We start from the raw sequence: 17,982 nt of genomic DNA, 5'->3' as shown, positions 1-17,982 counted from the left end.
ATCCTATAGGATCTTTGCTTCCCAATAATACTATTGCACCACGCATTTTTCCCCCACCGGGCAAATAATGAAAACTGGTAGCTGGCTCGCGCCTTTAAATGGCGGCCACGTCACGGGCTTGAAGCGGAGACAAAGCGGGAGCGTTGGGCCGTTAAAGGGGAGGTTTGTGGCCTGGCGGAGAGTGGGCCGCGGCTGCCAGCGGGCTTTGGCGACAGGTCAGTGAGTCGGCGAGCCGGGGAGGATCACTGCCCGTCCCCGCGTTAAGACTGGGCTTCGCTGAACCTGCTCGCTGTTTTATACGATCAGGGGCGAAGTTAACTTTGTTGCCTGGGCCTGGAGGCCCCGGCCTCAATTTTGTGGCGTGGCCGCTTCCCAGAAGGGTTGGGCGGTGGGATGAGCACGCCGGTGACCCATGTTTAGCGGGAGTGATTGTGGTCGGAGAAGACTGCAACCACAGGTTCATTGTCCATTTTGTGAGCACGGGTTCAGAGGATCTCCCTGATGGCTGCCTTTAGTATTATCGCCTTGCTTTTCAGGTGAAATTGTGCACTTTAAAATGCCCCAGGTTCCTATTATATACACCTTGGGAAAGAAACCTCGATTTAAAAAACAACTGTTAATTGGCAAATAGCTTTACAGTTTAAGTACCGGCAGAGAATGAGCACTGGCAATGCAGTTGTACCGTGGGAACGAGCAGGTCGTAATTTTTGATGATATTGATCAGGGCACTGGTGAGAATATTGTTCTGTGGAATTGTCCACGGGCATCTGAATGGGCAGAGTTATTTTTTTACCAGTCTAAATGTCACAGTGCTTTCACAGTGCTAATGTCTTTTGCACTAAAATGACAACCGTGGTTATTTTTCTCTAGTATATGGATTTATCAGAGATAGACAACATGGAAATGGGCCCCATATCCCACCGTATCCATTCTGACATCAATGCTTGTCCCATTTTAACAGCACTTGGTCTGTAGCCTCTCTCTCTTGATAATTCAGGTGATCATCTACGACTTAAATGTTGCAAGTGTACCTGTTTCCACGATCAGCGCTTTACTGATGTCATCTAGGACATCTCGACCTGAAACATCACTTATTCCTTTGCTCCATAGATGCTGCCTCACCCACTGAGTTTATCCAGCATTTTTGTCTACCTTTGGCAATGTTTAACATTGATACAGTGTGGAAACATGTACTTTTGTCCACCAAGTCTGTGCCAACCATCGATCACCCATACACTAGTTGCCCTTGCTGACCAATGTGCCCCATCTAACACTAGTTGCACCTGCCTGCATTTGACCCATATCTCTCTAAACCTATCCTATCCATGTGTAAAAAGGAACTGCAGATGCTGGTTTAAACTGAAGATAGACGCAAAAAACTGGAGTAAATCAGCGGTACAGGCAGCATCTCTGGAGAGAAGGAATGGGTGACGTTTCGGGCCGAAAAACTTCTTCAGACTTGTTAGGGATAAGGGAAACGAGAGATACAGATGGTGATGTGGAGAGATAAAGAGTCTATAACTTTAGTTTCCCTTATCCCTGACAAGTCTGAAGAAGGGTTTCGGCCCTAAACGTCACCCATTCCTTCTCTCCAGAGATGCTGCCTGTCCTGCTGAGTAACTCCAGTTTTTTTGTGTACTATCCTATCCATGTCCAAATGGTTCTTAAACATGACAATGTCACATTAGGATTAAATCCATTATTTTGCCCATTTTAGCAAATGTTTAATATCAGCTATATCCTACACCTATCCTCACTATCGATAACACTTGATTTTTGTCTCGTTTGCAAACTTGCAAATTAAACATACATGATTCACTTAATTTTCATTTGCATCTTTAAGGGTTTCTTGTTGTTCACACAAGAAAAGTTGATGATTTCCAGGCTTGGTTGTATAAATGTCTTGAAAAGATGCTGTCTGTAATCTGATCCTGAACTACTAAAATACCATCCATAAGTAATAGACAATATTCAGAGCTTATTGTTCATTTTATTTCTAGTTGGGTTCAGAGGTGTTATTTTCTCGTCACAAGCATTTTGTTTTGATAATGATGGGCTTATCTGCATGTTCAAAGTTATCATTCCATAATTTTACTTATTTCTCTCTGGCTCATCTTTCAATTCTACATTACTCCCTGACCATGACCAAAGCCCTGGCATTCCTAAACAAATGTGAATTATCTTAAGTGTACACATAACATCCACTTCTCAAAAGCCCCATTTTTAAAGCAAAATGGTTGGCTGATATTAAAATATTTTGCCACGTTGTACTTTTTTAAGACGTGGTGTTTTATTAGTTTTGGTAATGTATTCAAGCACTTGTTAATAAAGGAATCTTGGATTAGACTTTCATATCCGGTGTTGAAATATAACCCCTACTTGATCTGGATTTTTGTGAATTAATAGAATGTGCACTTTTCTTATATCCCTGTTTCAGTTTTATTTCACCTCCATGGGAGTCAGGAGTCCTTGTAGTCCTCAAAGCTTATTTAAATGTTTCTGTGGGAGATTGAACATTTTATTTTTAACATATCATTATTCCATTTATAAAACAATTTATTTGCTTTGATACAGTGTAATTCTAAAACTTGTAAATAAAGGTTTTATTAGTCAGAACAAAAGCTGGGGACTAGCCACCCGCTCCATTGGAGGTGCTCTGGATTGGCAGTTGGAGGCTCTCCAGGGCATAGAGGCTGAGTGGTGGCCGCATGAGGCGAGGAACTGATGGGCTGATGTCGAGGAGGCGTCGGAGTGGTTGAGTTGCTGCTGAAGGCCCTGAGGCAGTGTGGGACTCGATTAGATTTGTTAGCACTCCAAGTGGCCAGGTACGTGGAACAGACAGTGCCTGCTGCGGGGTAGAGCAACGGTTAAAGACATCGACAAATTGCCTGAGCAGGGCGACCCCTGCGACTCCGACCAGTGCTGCCATCACAGCGACGTGCCTTTATTGCCAAGTTAACATCTTTAAAAAAAAAAAAAAAAAATTGGACTTGAACTGTACAAAATGGTGCCAAAAACGTGTAGAGTCTTGTGTACGGACTCAGTGTAATGTATTATTTTACACTCTTGTGCTTTGTATGATTGTGCTTAATGTATAGTAAGATTGTCACTGGACTGTATGCAAATTCTTTTTTACTGTACTTGGGTACATGTGACAATAAAGTATCATTAAATCCTTCCATTCTGAGCAATATCCTGGTGAATGTCTTCTGCACACTTTCTAGCGCTATCTTACCCTTTCTATATTGCAGTGACCAAAATTGAACATGATATCCTGAGAGTAGCCTGCCCAAAGTATTGTACAGCTACAACGTGAAATCCCATCTCTTGCAGTCAATACCCCTGCTTCTGACATGAGCAGAGGGACCTTTAGTCCCTTTTACCTTTTTCATTACCCTAGCCCTATGTATTTTCAGGGAGCTATGACCTTGCACCCCAAGTACCCTCTGCACATCAATTCTTCAAGGTTCCTGTCTTTTATTTTGTGAGAACAATGTTGCCATGATTCTGTGAGTCTTATTTGAGAGGATGTAATAAATCGTTGATTAAAGAAGACAGTGGATGGATGTACACGGATCTCTCAAATTTCTGTAATTAGATGTGACTATGAGATCAATTGGCTGAGTACTTTATTGCTGAATGACAATTTTGTTTAACCCTTTGTGCTAAAGTTATTTTTTGTTATGTCTTCACAAGGAGACATTTTGTAAAAAGTGATGATTGGTACTGTTAACCATGCATATTTTCATGTGTCTAAACTTGGTTTGCCTTTACCATCGTTGGGATTGTCAGTTTTGTCTAAAAATTGCCGTGCATGAACGACTGTTGTACATGTATCTTGTACATTTTAAACCAATTCTGAATTGGCTATTGTGGCGGTGAACTTGTTTTACTTTTTTAAGTTGTTACCCTCAACCTTTACTTTGTGACAAGTTTATGGGTGTCGGTGGAACTTGTAATGGTGATGTATTGTTGAATATTGGTCGCAACTTGTGTTGCAACTCTGCAATAGAAAATAACTTAAAATTATAAATTACTTTTTTAAGATATTTCTTTACTTGTGTTGCAGATGTACCGGCTGTTTTCGCAGTTTACAAAAATTTTGCTTCGGCTCGAGAAGACTCATCCAGTACAAAGTCAACTCAATACTTTGAGAGTTGAAAGCCAAAGCATTCCCACCTTGTTTTCTGTTACATATTTTCAGGTGGTCCAGCTTGTTCATCTCTTCTCAGTACGTTTGGTTGTGAACAACATCTGGTTATCAGCAGTGCAAGGATTGAGACGTTGTGTTATCAGCCCAGTTGTCGTGACATTCTCTTGGGCTCCCAGTTGTACATTTTTCATATCAAACGCCAAAATGCCAGAGCAGCGATATTGTGTGGACTACGCAAAGCGTGGCACAGCTGGCTGCAAAAAGTGCAGAGAAAAACTCCCAAAGGGGTCGGTGCGGATTGGGAGGATTATGCCGAATCCCTTTTCTGAGGGAACTGATATGAAAGAATGGTATCACATTAAATGTATGTTTGAGAAGCTGGAAAGAGCCCGACTAAGTACCAAGAAGATCGATGACTTAACTGATTTAGAAGGTTATTTAGAGCTTCAGGATCCCGAGAGGGATCTTATCAACCAACATATTAAAGGTGAGAGCAAGAACTTGATAATGTATTATGAGATAAGTTCATATAGTCTTTGCAATATAAATCCAGTGGCTTAATAGGTGGAATATACTCTTATTTCTCATTTGTGGTTGAACTGGATCGTTCTGAGGTCCCGTATTTGATCTGAAATGTGCATTAAGCAGAACCAGGGGGATTATTTTTGGCCGCAGTGTCCCTGAGCTGAAGGATTGGGAGGAAATAGCCATGGTTCTTGTTGCTAATTACTATCCAAAAAGTAATTTGGAAAGCATGGATGTTGAGAGCAGGATCAAACCCAGTTCCTATGGTTCTTGTTATCAATTACTGCATGATTATTAGCTGTCTGTGATTACACATGAAGCATAACCAAATGGATGAGTTTTCAGCATGCTGCTGGATGGGCCATGTCCTTAAGAAGCAGAAAGTGAGAATAGATAGATAGATATAGATAGATATGCCATTTATTGTCACTATACATGTACAGTGAAACTGAAAGCTGCTCGTACTCAGTGCAAAAAACAAGAAACAGAAAAAACAGAAGGGAGAGGGGGGGGGGGGGGGGGGGGAATTGCACAAATTCTGCGGCGCTAGCAGATGCTGTTGGGCGGTGTATCAGTGCATGTGTGAATTACCGTGAAGTATAACCATGGATCCATGCTAATGTCCTTAAAGCAGAAAGTGAGAAAAGGCTGTGTGATGCCTTTCTCAGGATTGTCTGTGTTGATAATGGTGGCTAACTTCCATTAATGTCGCCTGAAGGCAGGACTTACCAAAATTTGCAAATAATTTTTGCCTTGGATTGCAGTTTTAAGGGTTGGTTAGTGTGTTTAATGAAAAATATGCTAATACAATTTTTATCCTGTTTCTAGAACTTGTGGTCAAGAATGGCTTGTTATCCTCAAAAGTCAAGTCCCCTTCAAGTAAACCGACGGCAGTCACCCCATCACCTCGTAAATTCTCTGGATTTTCTGGTAAAGATGCATGTTCTTTCACGAATGTTCTCTTGTGCGTGCTATCTTGCATTGTGGGTGTCGGCTTTAAATGTTCATAAATATCCAGGAAGGGAGGAATGATGGATTTGTAGAAAAAATTGAAATGTTTGTATTTGCACCACTCTGCACCGTGATGACACCAGCAGGCAGGAAAGCAGTACTGCAGACTGGCGTGTCTTGTATTAAAGTTTCAGGGTTCCTTTTTGGCTAATGTTTGTGGGTTGTAGTGAAATATTCAAACAAAGACATTGCAACCGAATTTCCAATTCGTTCCTCACAGTGTGCGTGCACTTTAACGGGAGCTACTTACTTATTCGTTCCCACACTTCCCAGATCTGAGTGGTAAGCCAGTTTTGTTCTGAAATCGATTACTTTTGGGGTGCGAAAATTTGCTTTGTGAAAAACCTTCCATCTCTTATGTAAGGTAGTACATGCTGCTGTTACTTCATATTCCGTGCATGTCAATAATTTTGAGAAATGCATTTATCCAGGTCGTATTTAAAATGTGAGTGTGACCAGATAGTGAAGATGCATTGAAATGAACAGCAAAGATATATTTGAGAGGAATCGGGATAAAGACATAAATGAAAATAATGCAATGAAGCAGGGCTGTGATTTGAGGCAGAGTGAAGGAGGTTTTTGTAGAGTCTAAAATCAGATAAACCCACTGAGTGAAACACAAAGTGCAGGGGGAACTCAGCAGGTCGGGTGTCATCTGGAGGGAATAGACAGACCTGGCTTGGATTGGGATTCTTCTTCAGGCTGATGGACTGGGGGGGGGGAGAAAGCTGGAAAATAGAGGTGGGGGTGAAGCAATGCCTGGCAAATGGAAGGCAGATACAGATGAGGGGGTTCATTGGCAAATGGCTGGAGATGGTGATAAAAATAGAGATGAAAAAGGAGGCAAAGGGGCATCCGATAAGGAAACAAGCAGATTGAAATGCAAAGCCGGAGGTTGTGAGTGAAAGGGGGGATGGGGAAAAGGTGATAAAAGGAAATGTGGGACAAGGAGATCCATACATAATATGAGGTGCTGTTCCTCCAGTTTGAGTGTGGCTTCGCTCTGCAAAGGGGGAAGCCAAGGACAGAGAAATATGTTTACATATCTGTTCTGCTACTGCATTGTTCCGTTTTGGGACATATGACAATAAGACGCTCTTGACTCTTGTTCATTATGGGAAGGTGAGTTAAAATGGTTTCCAACTGGGGAGCTGTAGCAGGCCTTAGCCACCCTCTTTTCCCTGCTAAAGGGATATGGGTGGAAGTGGATGGGAAGGTGGAGATAGATGGGATAAAAGGGAATATGAGACTACGGTATTGGGAGAGGAGCATGCCAGTCAACATCTGCATGAAAGATGTAGGTTTCACTGGGAGCAAATTGGGGCAGGTATCTCCTGAGATGTGAACACAATTTTATCTTTTAGACACTGTCCTGCATGGTTTAATTAACTGTGATTCTACTTTGTCTTACTAAAAAACCCAGCTAAAGCAGAGACCCTCGATGAAGAGCCCTCTACCTCCACAAATACACAATCGGTTGGAGTATGTGACCCCAACCACAAGGATTGTTCCTTGAGGGAATTCCGTAAACTGTGTGCCATGATTGCAGACAAACCGAGCTATAATATTAAAACACAGATCATACAGGACTTTTTGAAGAAGGGCACTGGTGGGGATGGTAAGTCCCTTTTTAAAAAAAAATTCTTAACACAACTACTTTGAATGTCTTCCACTCAAGAGAAAAGTTTAATTCTGGACGGATAGTATTCTTGCTGTTTATCTTTGTTTCATTCCAAGAAAAAAAAATTGAAACCTATGCTCAAGATTCCAGCATCTGCTGTTTGTATCCCAATACCTTTGTCCTTGCCCTGTAATCTCCATCCTTTATAATTATTATGTTTGTATGTATCTGTTTTGTTTTCTGGAGTTTGAGTCATTTCAACATGTTGGAACGTATTAGTCTGAACTGATGCAGGTTTATTGGGTAGTGCCAGATATCTATTATATCAGTCTGAAGAAAGGTTTTGGCCCGAAACGTTACCTATTTCCTTCGCTCCATAGATGCTGCTGCACCCGCTGAGTTTCTCCAGCATTTTTGTGTACCATTTATTATATCAATATTTGCGTGTCAAGTTAATTGTTTAAAAAATATATATGCAAGTTCCTCATAGCTTAAATGCACCATTCCTGATGAATCACCGTTTACAGCATTTTCAATGCAATCACATCCTTCCTGTCACATGGCACCCAGAACTGCCTATAATTCTCTCCCTGTGCCTCAACTAACATTCCTACTCTTGTATTTTGTACCCTGGCAAATGAGGTGTCCCATATGTAGCCTTAACTGTCAGTGCAGGTGCCTTTTGGGAACCAACGACATGTAAATCAAGATCCCTTTGTTCCTCAATACTTTAAGGTCTGATTGTTCATTGTGTATACCCTACCCTTATTCATCCTTCCAAAATGTAATAACTCGTGAAGATCAAACTCCATCTGCCATTGTTCTGCCCCCCCCTTACAGCTCATTATCTTATGAATACACTCGCTTGCCACAACATCTCAAATCGTCATGTCCTTTACAAACTTACTGATCATACCTAACAAACAGCAAGGGCTGCAACTCCAATCCCTCCTGTACACCATTGGTCACAGACTTCTAATCACAAAACCATGCCTCAAACAACGCCCTTTTGCAGTCACCAAGCCATTTCTGATCCAAATGGCTCTGGATGCCAAAAGCTCTTAATCTTTTGACCTGTCTTCAATGTGATACTTTGTCAAAGTCCTTTCTGAAGTCTATATGGACTATATGACCACATCAACTCAGATGGTCACCTTACAAAAAAAATGCCGTCAAATCAGTTGGAAGGATCTCTCCTTAATGATATCAAGCAGACTATCCCTGATCAGTTCCTTCCAGTTTAATTCTATGCTTCGGAATATTTTTCAATAACTTCCCAACGACTGATGTTAGATATGAAGATAATTACTTTTGCTTTAAACCCTCAGGTAAATTCCATGGGGATGTTTATCTGACTATAAAGCTACTTTTACCAGGAGTGGTGAAAACAGTTTACAACCTGAGTGACAAACAGATTGTCAAACTGTTCAGCAGAGTATTCAACTGCAACCTTGATGACATGGTGCGAGACTTGGAGCAGGTTTGTTGCAATGTTTGATTTAAACTGGTTTATAGACAAACTGCTAGAAACAGAGTAGAGATCATAAAAGGAAAAGTAAGCAGTATGGTTAGTTGTGTGAAGAATAAATAGAGGCGGGCCATGATGTTTTGTGTTTGTGCTCTCCATCAAAACTAACCAATAAACCACAAGCGTTTTAGTAAAATAAAGTAGAATTCATAGGTATACCAGTTGCAAGGAAGATTGAAGGGATTACGTAATCTAACAGCTAAGTGAATTAAAATTGTTAATGAATTTAGCTGGCAACTTAAGGTATTTGTATTTTAGGGGTTAGGTTGTGGAGGCTGGGAAACAAGCTGAAAAGAAATCAGATTGGAAATGGAAATTACAGGCAGATAAATCTAATTTAGTGAATGTAAGATTATTGATTAAAAGTTTGAAGGCCAGGATTAATCTGCACTTGGAGAGGTAGGCATTAAACAAGGATAATTGGTAAGGGTTTGTTATTAATATTCTATCTAATTTGATTGAATTTTACGAGGCGATGACAAAGTGTCTTTGAAGATGGAACGTTTGATATAGTCTAAGTGGACATGAGTAAGGCATTTGACAAGGTCCCATGTTACCAATTGGTACAGAAAGTATTAGCCAAGGATTGTTTTCACACTAGGAAGCTTGTGAGTGGAGGTATACTGTAGGTATTTGTGCAGGGATCCTTGCTCTTTGTTGTTAACATTAATGATTTGGATGCAAATGTAGGAGATGCTATTGTAAGTTTCCAGATGACTTGAACATTTGCTGGTGTTGTGGATAGTGAGGTCTTTAACTACGATAAGATATCAACATTGATAAAAATGAGCAAAGAAATAGTAGATCGAAGCCAATCCTGAAAAAAATATTTGTCCTCCCAATATAAGACATAATGAGGCTAGAAGGTGCACAATACATGGTAGGACACCAAAAGCACTGAGAAAAAGAAGGACCATGGTGTATATGTCCAAGGATCTCTGAAGGAACAGGATGGGTAGAAAAGGTCATGAAGATGTTGGATACTTGCTTTCATTAGCTGGGACTTGAAACAAAAGAGTAAGGAGGTTAAATATTGGTTAAGACATAGCATTTCTGATCACCACACTATAAATTGTGATTTGCAGTGGTGAGAATGCAATGAGATTTTCCAAGATGTTGACTGGGATGGAGCAGCCAAGCTATGAGAAAAGACTGGATAACTGGGTTTCTTTGGTGGAGAGGGCTAAAAGATGCATATTGGTTGTATGGTTGAAGTTCTTTCTTTTAGCAGTAATGCCCATGACTAGTGGGTGTAGGTTTATGGCAAGGGGTAGTAGATTTGAGAGCATTCTTTTTGTACCCAGAGCGTTGTTGAAAACAGGAACATGCTACCTGATAAGGTGGTGGAGGTAGGAAATCTCAACATTTAAGTGATCTTTAAATGAGCATTTATAATACTATTGTGCAAAATGGAATGTGCAGAATGCTGAAAAGTGAGTTATTATATCTAGATGGCTGGACGGACACTGAGCCAAAGTTTTATCTTTTCTTGCTATATGATTGCTTAAAAATAGAGAATGATTTTGGTCCACTACTCGCTATATGTAACAATTTAGGCTTTAAAAAAAATTTCTCCGTGCCATTTTGTTTTCTGTTATAAGTTTCGATTTTGGAAATTGTGGTTATTTAATGCAGTGGATGAAAACTCTAATCAATGGCTACACCCTGTTTCTTGGAAATGGGAAGCATTTTTTGAAGCCATACTGTTTGTGCAACACCTAGCATTTTGGTGATGGTTGCAGTGTTTGGCAGGGAGCGAGGGTTGGGAGAAGAGATGCTGGTTAGCAATGTAGGAGCAAAATTTACAAGTCTTGTTGCAACAGGGAGATAGATGATTTCCAAGCTGGGATGTTGCTGATTGAACCTACCTTGACATGTATTATTTTACCTGAGACTTCAAACTGAACGTCAACATTCTCCTCTGTATAGTTCGTAAGCAATCCTTCTGCTAATTGAACCAACGGAAGCCAGCACCTTCGTATATTTAATAAATACATCAGTATAAAGCAAAATGTACTGGAGTGCAATAATGCCACTGATTTCTAGTTGAATTTATGGTTCTTTAGCGGCAATGTTTGTAACATTTTCCAATAATTGGCAGCTTTGTTGTTTCTATTTCAGCATCAGACTCATTTGAGATTGATTCAGATATCTCACAGCCAACAGAAGAAAAAAAATCTTATTGTACCAGAATAATTCTGGGAATCCATTTTGATTGTAATTAAAATTTCAAACTTTGAAAGTATGGAACGACATTGTAGATTATTTCCAGCTCTAACTAAATGAAATATTTTTGTAGCAATGAACATCAACATGTCCGTTTAAACTGAATGTACATTTACTTCTGTGTAAAGTAGGTTATGCTAACAGATAGATACCAGTGAATAACCCTGATATTTTCCTCCATGTGACATATCAGTCACAATTTGGATTGTAGACTTAACGCTGCTGGGGAATGGACCTAGAAATACTCGATGTGTCATGCACTTTCTCTTCACTCCCTGTCAGTCCTAAATCTGTTCTTCTTTTTTATTTGGCTCTTTAATAGATTGTAATTATTTGAATTCTGAATTTCATCCATTGGTGAACAATTTGCACCCCTGCCTGTAAAATCAAAAGATTATGGAATTTGGTTTAACATTAGGAACTTGTGCACATCATCTGGAAGGATCATTTCAATTAAATTGCTTGTTAATACCATCTATAGTAAGAGAAAGCCACTAGGTGGCTTTGGATTAAGAGGGCTGATTCGTCGGCGGTTGCTGCTGGGGCGCAAGTCGGGGCCTGATCAACCCCGGCTGGGTCTCCTGGGTGAGTGTGTCTGATGTTGTGAGTCCCGAAACACCCAATGGCCCCAGGTCTCATCACTGACGATGCATCCCAGCGCATCTAGAATATGTATCTTTCACACACACTTGACCATGACCCGTGGCTTTAACCAATAAAATCCCTTGGTTCCATCTCGAGCAGCTAAGTTCTACATTGACATGAGAATACTTATTCCTCGATTAGTGTCCCTAAAACAAATGATTCTGATCAGTGCGTGAATAGTTAGATATTTCTGCATTACAAGTATTCTACTTAAAATATATATTGGTGGAAAGTACTTCTACACGTGTATTTATGTCTTCTTGATGTCTTTCTTTTTTAGGGTGATGTCTCCGAAACTGTGCGTATCTTTTTTGATCAGAGTAGTAGTTTCCCCCCAGCTCATAAGAGTGTGATGACAATTCACGATGTTGATTCAGCACTCATTCAGCTTTCGCAAATGACCAGGGAAGAAGATCAACAGAAGGAGCTACAGACTATTGCTTCAAAGTAAGTCTCGGGTTTTCAGCAATGTCTACTAATCGCGTTTTGAAACAAGTAATGCTAATGAATTCAAATAACAGATCTGCAAAAGTCTCTCAACCTCCTCTGTATTGGCAGTCTTGCGTGAAACCGAATACTGACATTTACCTGGATGAAAGACCCTAAAGTGTTTAAATTGCACGATCATTTTTTTTCCTGGTTTAAAGTAAACTGAATTTCAGGTAGGTGTCCTTCACAGCAATCATACAGTTGTTGGGTATGATATAAAGTTTGTTCAGTAGTTTTGCATGAAGTACTTTTTTCCCCACCTGTTTTTGTCGTTGTGACTGTGGGAGGATTCATGTACACAGATATTGTGGCTTTCATTCACTGACCAATTCAAAAACGTAGACAGAATATTTTCGAGTCACATTTTGTCATTTTTGTGGTGTCCCCACATCATATCTTTAATGACTGTTTATTGCTGCATTCATGACTTGTGTTTGTCTGTTTCTCGGGGTGAATCCACTCTGGGCAGTGGCATTAAAACTTGGTTTTATAGCACGAAATAGGATTAAAATAACAGGAGATGCTGAACTGATGTCTGTATGCACAATGGTATTAGGTATTTCATAATGTATGTACTCTTATATATGCCTCTCAAAATTTTATATACGTTACCCCTCATCCTCTTACACACCAGAGAAGAACTCCAAGTTTGTCTGACCTCCTTTTATAGCTAATGTTCTCCAATCTCGGCAGCATTTTTGTGAACCTCTTTTTTTGCATCCTCTCCAAACCTTCCCAATTCCCACACTACCATGATTAATGCTTCAAATGTGGACTAATGTCAATTTTCTACAGCTGCAATGTGACATCTCGGCTTTTATACTCATTGCCCCAATTGATGATAGTAAGCATGCCATACACATTATTTACCATCCTATCTAGCTGTGCTCAACTTGCTGGGAGCTGTGGACTTTCACCCCAGGATCCCTCTGTATATCTATGTGCCTAAGGGTCTTGTCATCTATCTTATATCTTGTATATATATTACTAAAAGTCTGTTCTTGACCGGTTTTGGCCATCTGTGCTACGATTTCCGAGAGAACGCCGCCACCTATGGCCGTAATTTTTGGCCACCTTGCTCAGAGCCCCCCTCCGCCGTATGTGTGCTGAGGATTCTTCCCGTCGATGAAAAATGACAGCAGGGGCAGCAGAGAGAATGGAGAATTTTGTAAAAACATTAATATCTCTATTAATGTTTTTACAAAATTCTCCATTCTCTCTGCTGCCCCTGCTGGCGGCAGGGGGGAGGGACTATAAAACCAGGAAGTGGTGTGCCTCACAATCTCTTCAAGATGGAGGAAGGCAGAGGGTCACGTTTCTCTGAGCTGTGAATAACACTGAACACATGTATACTCAAATGTAAGTGTCCTTAGTGGTTCTAAAACGCTTGCAGAATGTGTCTTGGTTCTAAAATGTTTGCAAAAAGTGTCTATTGGTTCTAAAATGTTTGCAACAAGTGTCTCTTGGTTCTACAATGCTTGCAGAATGTGTTTTTTTTTTGGTTCTAAAATGTTTTTTAGGTTCTCCCCCCCCTCCCCCCCTCCTCTCCCCCCCCCCCTCCTCTCTCTCCCCCCCCTCTCTCTCTCCCCCCCCCCCCTCTCCTCTCCCCTCTCCCCCCCCCTCCTCTCTCTCCCCCCCCCCCTCCTCTCTCATCCCCCCCTCCCTCTCTCTCCCCCCCTCCTCTCTCTCCCCCCCCCTCTCTCTCCCCCCTCTCTCTCTCTCTCTCCCCCCCTCTCTCTCCCTCTCCCTCCCCCCTCTCCCCCCCCCCCCCTCTCCCTCCCCTCTCTCTCTCTCTCCCCCCCCTCTCTCTCCCTCCCCCCCCTCTCTCTCTCCCCCCCCCCCCCTCTCCCCCCCCCCCCCCCTCTCTCTCTCCCCCCCCCCCTCCCCCCCCCTCTCTCCCCCCCCCCCCCTCCCCTCTCTCTCCCCCCCCCCCCCCCCCTCTCTCCCCCCCCCCTCTCTCCCCCCCCTCCTCACCCCCCCCCCCCCCCCCCCCCCCCCCCCTCTCCCCCCCCCCTCCCCCCTCTCCTCCCCCTCTCTCCCCTCCCCCCCCCTCTCTCTCCCCCCCCCCCTCTCTCCTCCCCCCCTCCCCAACACCCAACCCCCTCCCCCCCAAAACCCCCAACCTCTCCCCCCCTCCCCCCAAAAAAAACCAACCCCCTCTCCTCCCCTCCATCCCCTCCCCTAAACCTCTCTCTCTCTCTCTCTCTCTCTCTCTCCCCCCTCCTCCCCTAAACCCCCTATCCTCCACACCCCCTACCCTCAAGCTACCCTCTCTTATCTTTGAAATAGCCACAAATCAATCTTTCCTAATTAAATTACTTAAAAACCAATATTACTTGGCACTGTTTTAGATGTTTGATTTCACTAATGTTCTTTGCCCTTTATATGACTTTACTTTGTTTAATATGGGCCCTGCCTTACTTGAAGATGGCAATATCTCCATGCTAGCTTTTTACTCTTAATATAGATAAGGGAAATAAGAATTAAATACTCACCAAATTCCATGGTTGGTCTGTAGAAATGTTGCGGTAAATGAACCACGACTTGTCCCAATGTAACTTGCATGTTTTTACGAAGGGAGTACGATAACAAATGTGAGTAGAACATACTGCCCATTCATTAGAAACGCTCATCAATGCCATCAATGCCACTTTCCTAACCTCAAAAAATCTCTCGAGTAGTTTAATGTATTTATTGCTTTCTCTGAAATAGACGATTGCAAAGATTCACTACCCTCGGAGTAAGTTCCTCCGCATCCATCTTCATCTTAAAACTGCACTCCCTTTTCCAGACTCGTCAACCAGGGAAACGCGTTCCTAACATTTATCTTGTCAAACCTCGTCTGGATTTCATGTGCCACTAGATTATCTTTTGTTCTTCTAACCTCTGAGGGAGCAAGTCCATTCAGCTCACTGGACAACTCCTTTATAAAATGAATCAATCTGAGTCTGCACTGCATGCCTATTATTCTTCTAAATAATTATTAGTTATACTGCACTTAGTTGTGTACAGGATGTATATGATAATAATAGAGAGCATGAGAAAAGATTAAAGTAGGTGTTGCCTGGAATAGAAGGTTGTAATTATAAGGAGATATTGGACTGGGTGGGCACTTATTCTCACTGGAACATAAGAGTCTTTTTTTTGGCCAGGCAGTGTAGTCTAAAAGTAAAAAAAAGACATTTAACGTGAGACGGGAACAATTTCAAGGAGATCAGAGGGGTATGTTTGTTTTCACACAGAGTGGTGAACATCTGCAATGATTTGCCAGTGTTTGTGGAAGGCAGATGCAATTAATATGTTTCTAAGGCATTTGGACAGGTACTTGGAAGGGCGAACAGAGATAAGGACCCAATGCAGGCAAATGGGTTAGCATAGATGGATATCACAGTTGGTGTGGATGTACTGGGCTTAAAGGCCTGCTGTGCTATAAATCCTGTATAGTTGCAGTCAAATTTAATTATTTCATCTGCCTTATAATGAAGTATAATCCATTTACCTTCCTAATTACTTGCTTCGCCTGCATAATAACTCTCTCTGAAGACTAGCTTTTAATAACCACCACCATTTAAATCTTGTTTACTCTTCACACTAAAGTGGATAATGTGGCATTTCCCAACATCATACTGCAAATGCTACCTTTTTAACCACTGTTTTGGCCTGTCTAGAATGCTTTGTAGAGTATTTGTATTATCCTTTCAACTTGCTTTCCAGCTTATCCTTTGACCTCTAACATATAGCCAGAAATTGTACATTTCGTTGTTCCTCCTTCCGTCTTAAAATGATTATGCAGCAGTCACTAATCTAGAGTTCTGTTAATTATTTTTTAATTAATCACTCATCACTAAAATGTAACTATTCCCTGATTGGCTTTACTGCTTGCTTTTAGATTTTGTTTTAGTGCATTTAATAAATCTCTTCCCTTCAGTTACTCTCCAGTACCTGAATGTACAGCTGTGTCATGAATAGCATGCATCCTGGTAGGATGGTCATAAAACTAATTGAAAGTGTGGTCTTTTGTGTTTTGCAGATGCACAGCTAATGACTTGAAATGCATTATCAGGCTGATTAAACATGACCTACGGATGAATTCTGGTGCAAAACATGTGTAAGTGAGATGATTCAATCTTTGCAAATTTAAAATTGTATATTCTGATATACCTTTCACCTTGCTTTTAAGATCTTCTATCAAAGATGTTCTGGTAATTTAGACCCAGGGATAAATATTTTTTATTCACATTTTTAATTTTGTTGGTTTTATCATGTAAAATGCAGACTCTGTTTAGCAGCTAGATCTGTGTCTCATTGGTAAACCTGAGCGACTCTGCCAGCTACAATATTTGGTGAACTCATTTCCGCAAAACCATCCCTACTGATATGGATTAAGTTTGTGGTAGAATTGCTGCCTTAGAGTGCTTGCAGCGCCGGAGACCCGGGTTCGATCCCGACTGCTGGTGTTGTCTATACGGAGTTTGTACATAGTCCCCTTGACCTGCGTGGGTTTTCTCCAAGATCTTCAGTTTCCTCCCACACTCCAAAGACGTACAGGGTTCTAGGTTAATTCACTTGGTAAATGTAAAAAAATGGTCCCTAGTGTGTGTAGGATAGTGTTAAAATGCAGGGATCGCTGGTTGGCGCGGACTTGGTGGGTTGAAGGACCTGTTTTCGCACTGTATCTCTAAAACTAAACTAATTATACATCAGGGTGCAGTGAAATTCCTTGTTCGCTAGAAATTTATTGAGTATATGGTAATGAAAGATGGGGACAGTAGACTGTTGAAATGAGAGGTTGAAGATGTTGAGTGAACCTCCCTGTTCATTCAAGGTTTCTAGTGGGATAGATACTAATTGTCCTTCTTGAAATACAGTTGTTGACTCATTTCTTGCAGAAACTGGTAACGGCTACGATATATTTTTTCAGGCTGGATAAAGTGGTCTTAAAAATGTTCCACTCCACAGATTCCTTGAATGCTGTGGGAAGGTGTGTCTATGTACACATTAATATTCTATTAAATGTAATTTCATTGCATGCAGTCCATTCACATCAGTACTTAAGTAGCATTTCTGCATTCTTAACCAAGTATACCAACGAATTATAATATTTTTAAAAGTAAGGTTGGAGAAGGCACAACATAACATCAATAATCTGGGTAATGCTCATTTCAAATCTTCGATGCATGTCTCTTTTTGTGTTAACCTCCTGGCCTTTTTTGATCATTCCTCCAGCGGTGTGGAATACTCAAGTTACCAGCTCTGATCTAATTTGATGAAGTACATCAGTCTTGTCCATCTTTTACAATTACTAATTGTGTTGAAAGTCCTATTTGGCTTTATTTTAGGTTGGATGCTCTAGATCCCAATGCTTACGAAGCTTTCAAAGCTTCTCGTAATTTGCAAGATGTGGTTGACCGTGTTCTACAGAACCAACAGGAATCTGAGCGGGTACCAGGAATGAAGAAAATACTCAGTGTTAAGGCCAACCTTTTAACCCCAGTACAACCAATGCTGGTAAGGAATAAAATGCTTATTTCATTCTGTCTGATCCTTTGTGACAGATTGGTTCCCATGTTGCTGGGACTTGGGAAATGCATGTTGCCTGAGACTTAGCAGGCTAAATCTCGGGCGAAGGTGCGAATTGAATAATAGAGATGGGATTTGTCTGTGTCAGAACCGAGGCACTTTATTTAATTTGAAAGTTGATTGTAGATTTTATGTGTTTTACTACTGCTTCAGAAAGATCAACAATGTCTTTTGAGAGGTTAAGACACAATTTTATGAACTATA

General features: G+C 41.2%; 1 protein-coding gene across 4 annotated transcripts in view; it reads left to right on the top strand.

Annotated features, from left to right (window-relative positions):
• Nucleotides 1-91: 91 nt before the first annotated feature.
• Nucleotides 92-17,982, top strand: part of lig3 (ligase III, DNA, ATP-dependent) — a 37,004-nt gene continuing 19,113 nt past the window's right edge. Inside the window, exons 1-8 of one of the 4 annotated variants that reach the window (XM_055657941.1) lie at nt 92-215; nt 4,070-4,640; nt 5,507-5,608; nt 7,113-7,307; nt 8,639-8,790; nt 11,990-12,156; nt 16,229-16,306; nt 17,538-17,706. In XM_055657941.1, coding sequence (XP_055513916.1) covers nt 4,070-4,640; nt 5,507-5,608; nt 7,113-7,307; nt 8,639-8,790; nt 11,990-12,156; nt 16,229-16,306; nt 17,538-17,706 — 1,434 coding nt within the window. In that variant the 5' untranslated portion in view covers nt 92-215. Of the gene's footprint in view, nt 216-255; nt 537-4,069; nt 4,641-5,506; nt 5,609-7,112; nt 7,308-8,638; nt 8,791-11,989; nt 12,157-16,228; nt 16,307-17,537; nt 17,707-17,982 lie in introns of those variants that run through there. The other 3 variants (XM_055657940.1, XM_055657939.1, XM_055657942.1) reach the window with 3 other exon arrangements.

Source organism: Leucoraja erinacea, chromosome 28, assembly GCF_028641065.1.
Source record: "Leucoraja erinacea ecotype New England chromosome 28, Leri_hhj_1, whole genome shotgun sequence".
NCBI classification, from domain to species: Eukaryota; Metazoa; Chordata; class Chondrichthyes; order Rajiformes; family Rajidae; genus Leucoraja; species Leucoraja erinaceus.
Note: the sequence above shows the minus strand (reverse complement) of the source record. Positions and strands in the feature narration are given on the sequence as shown.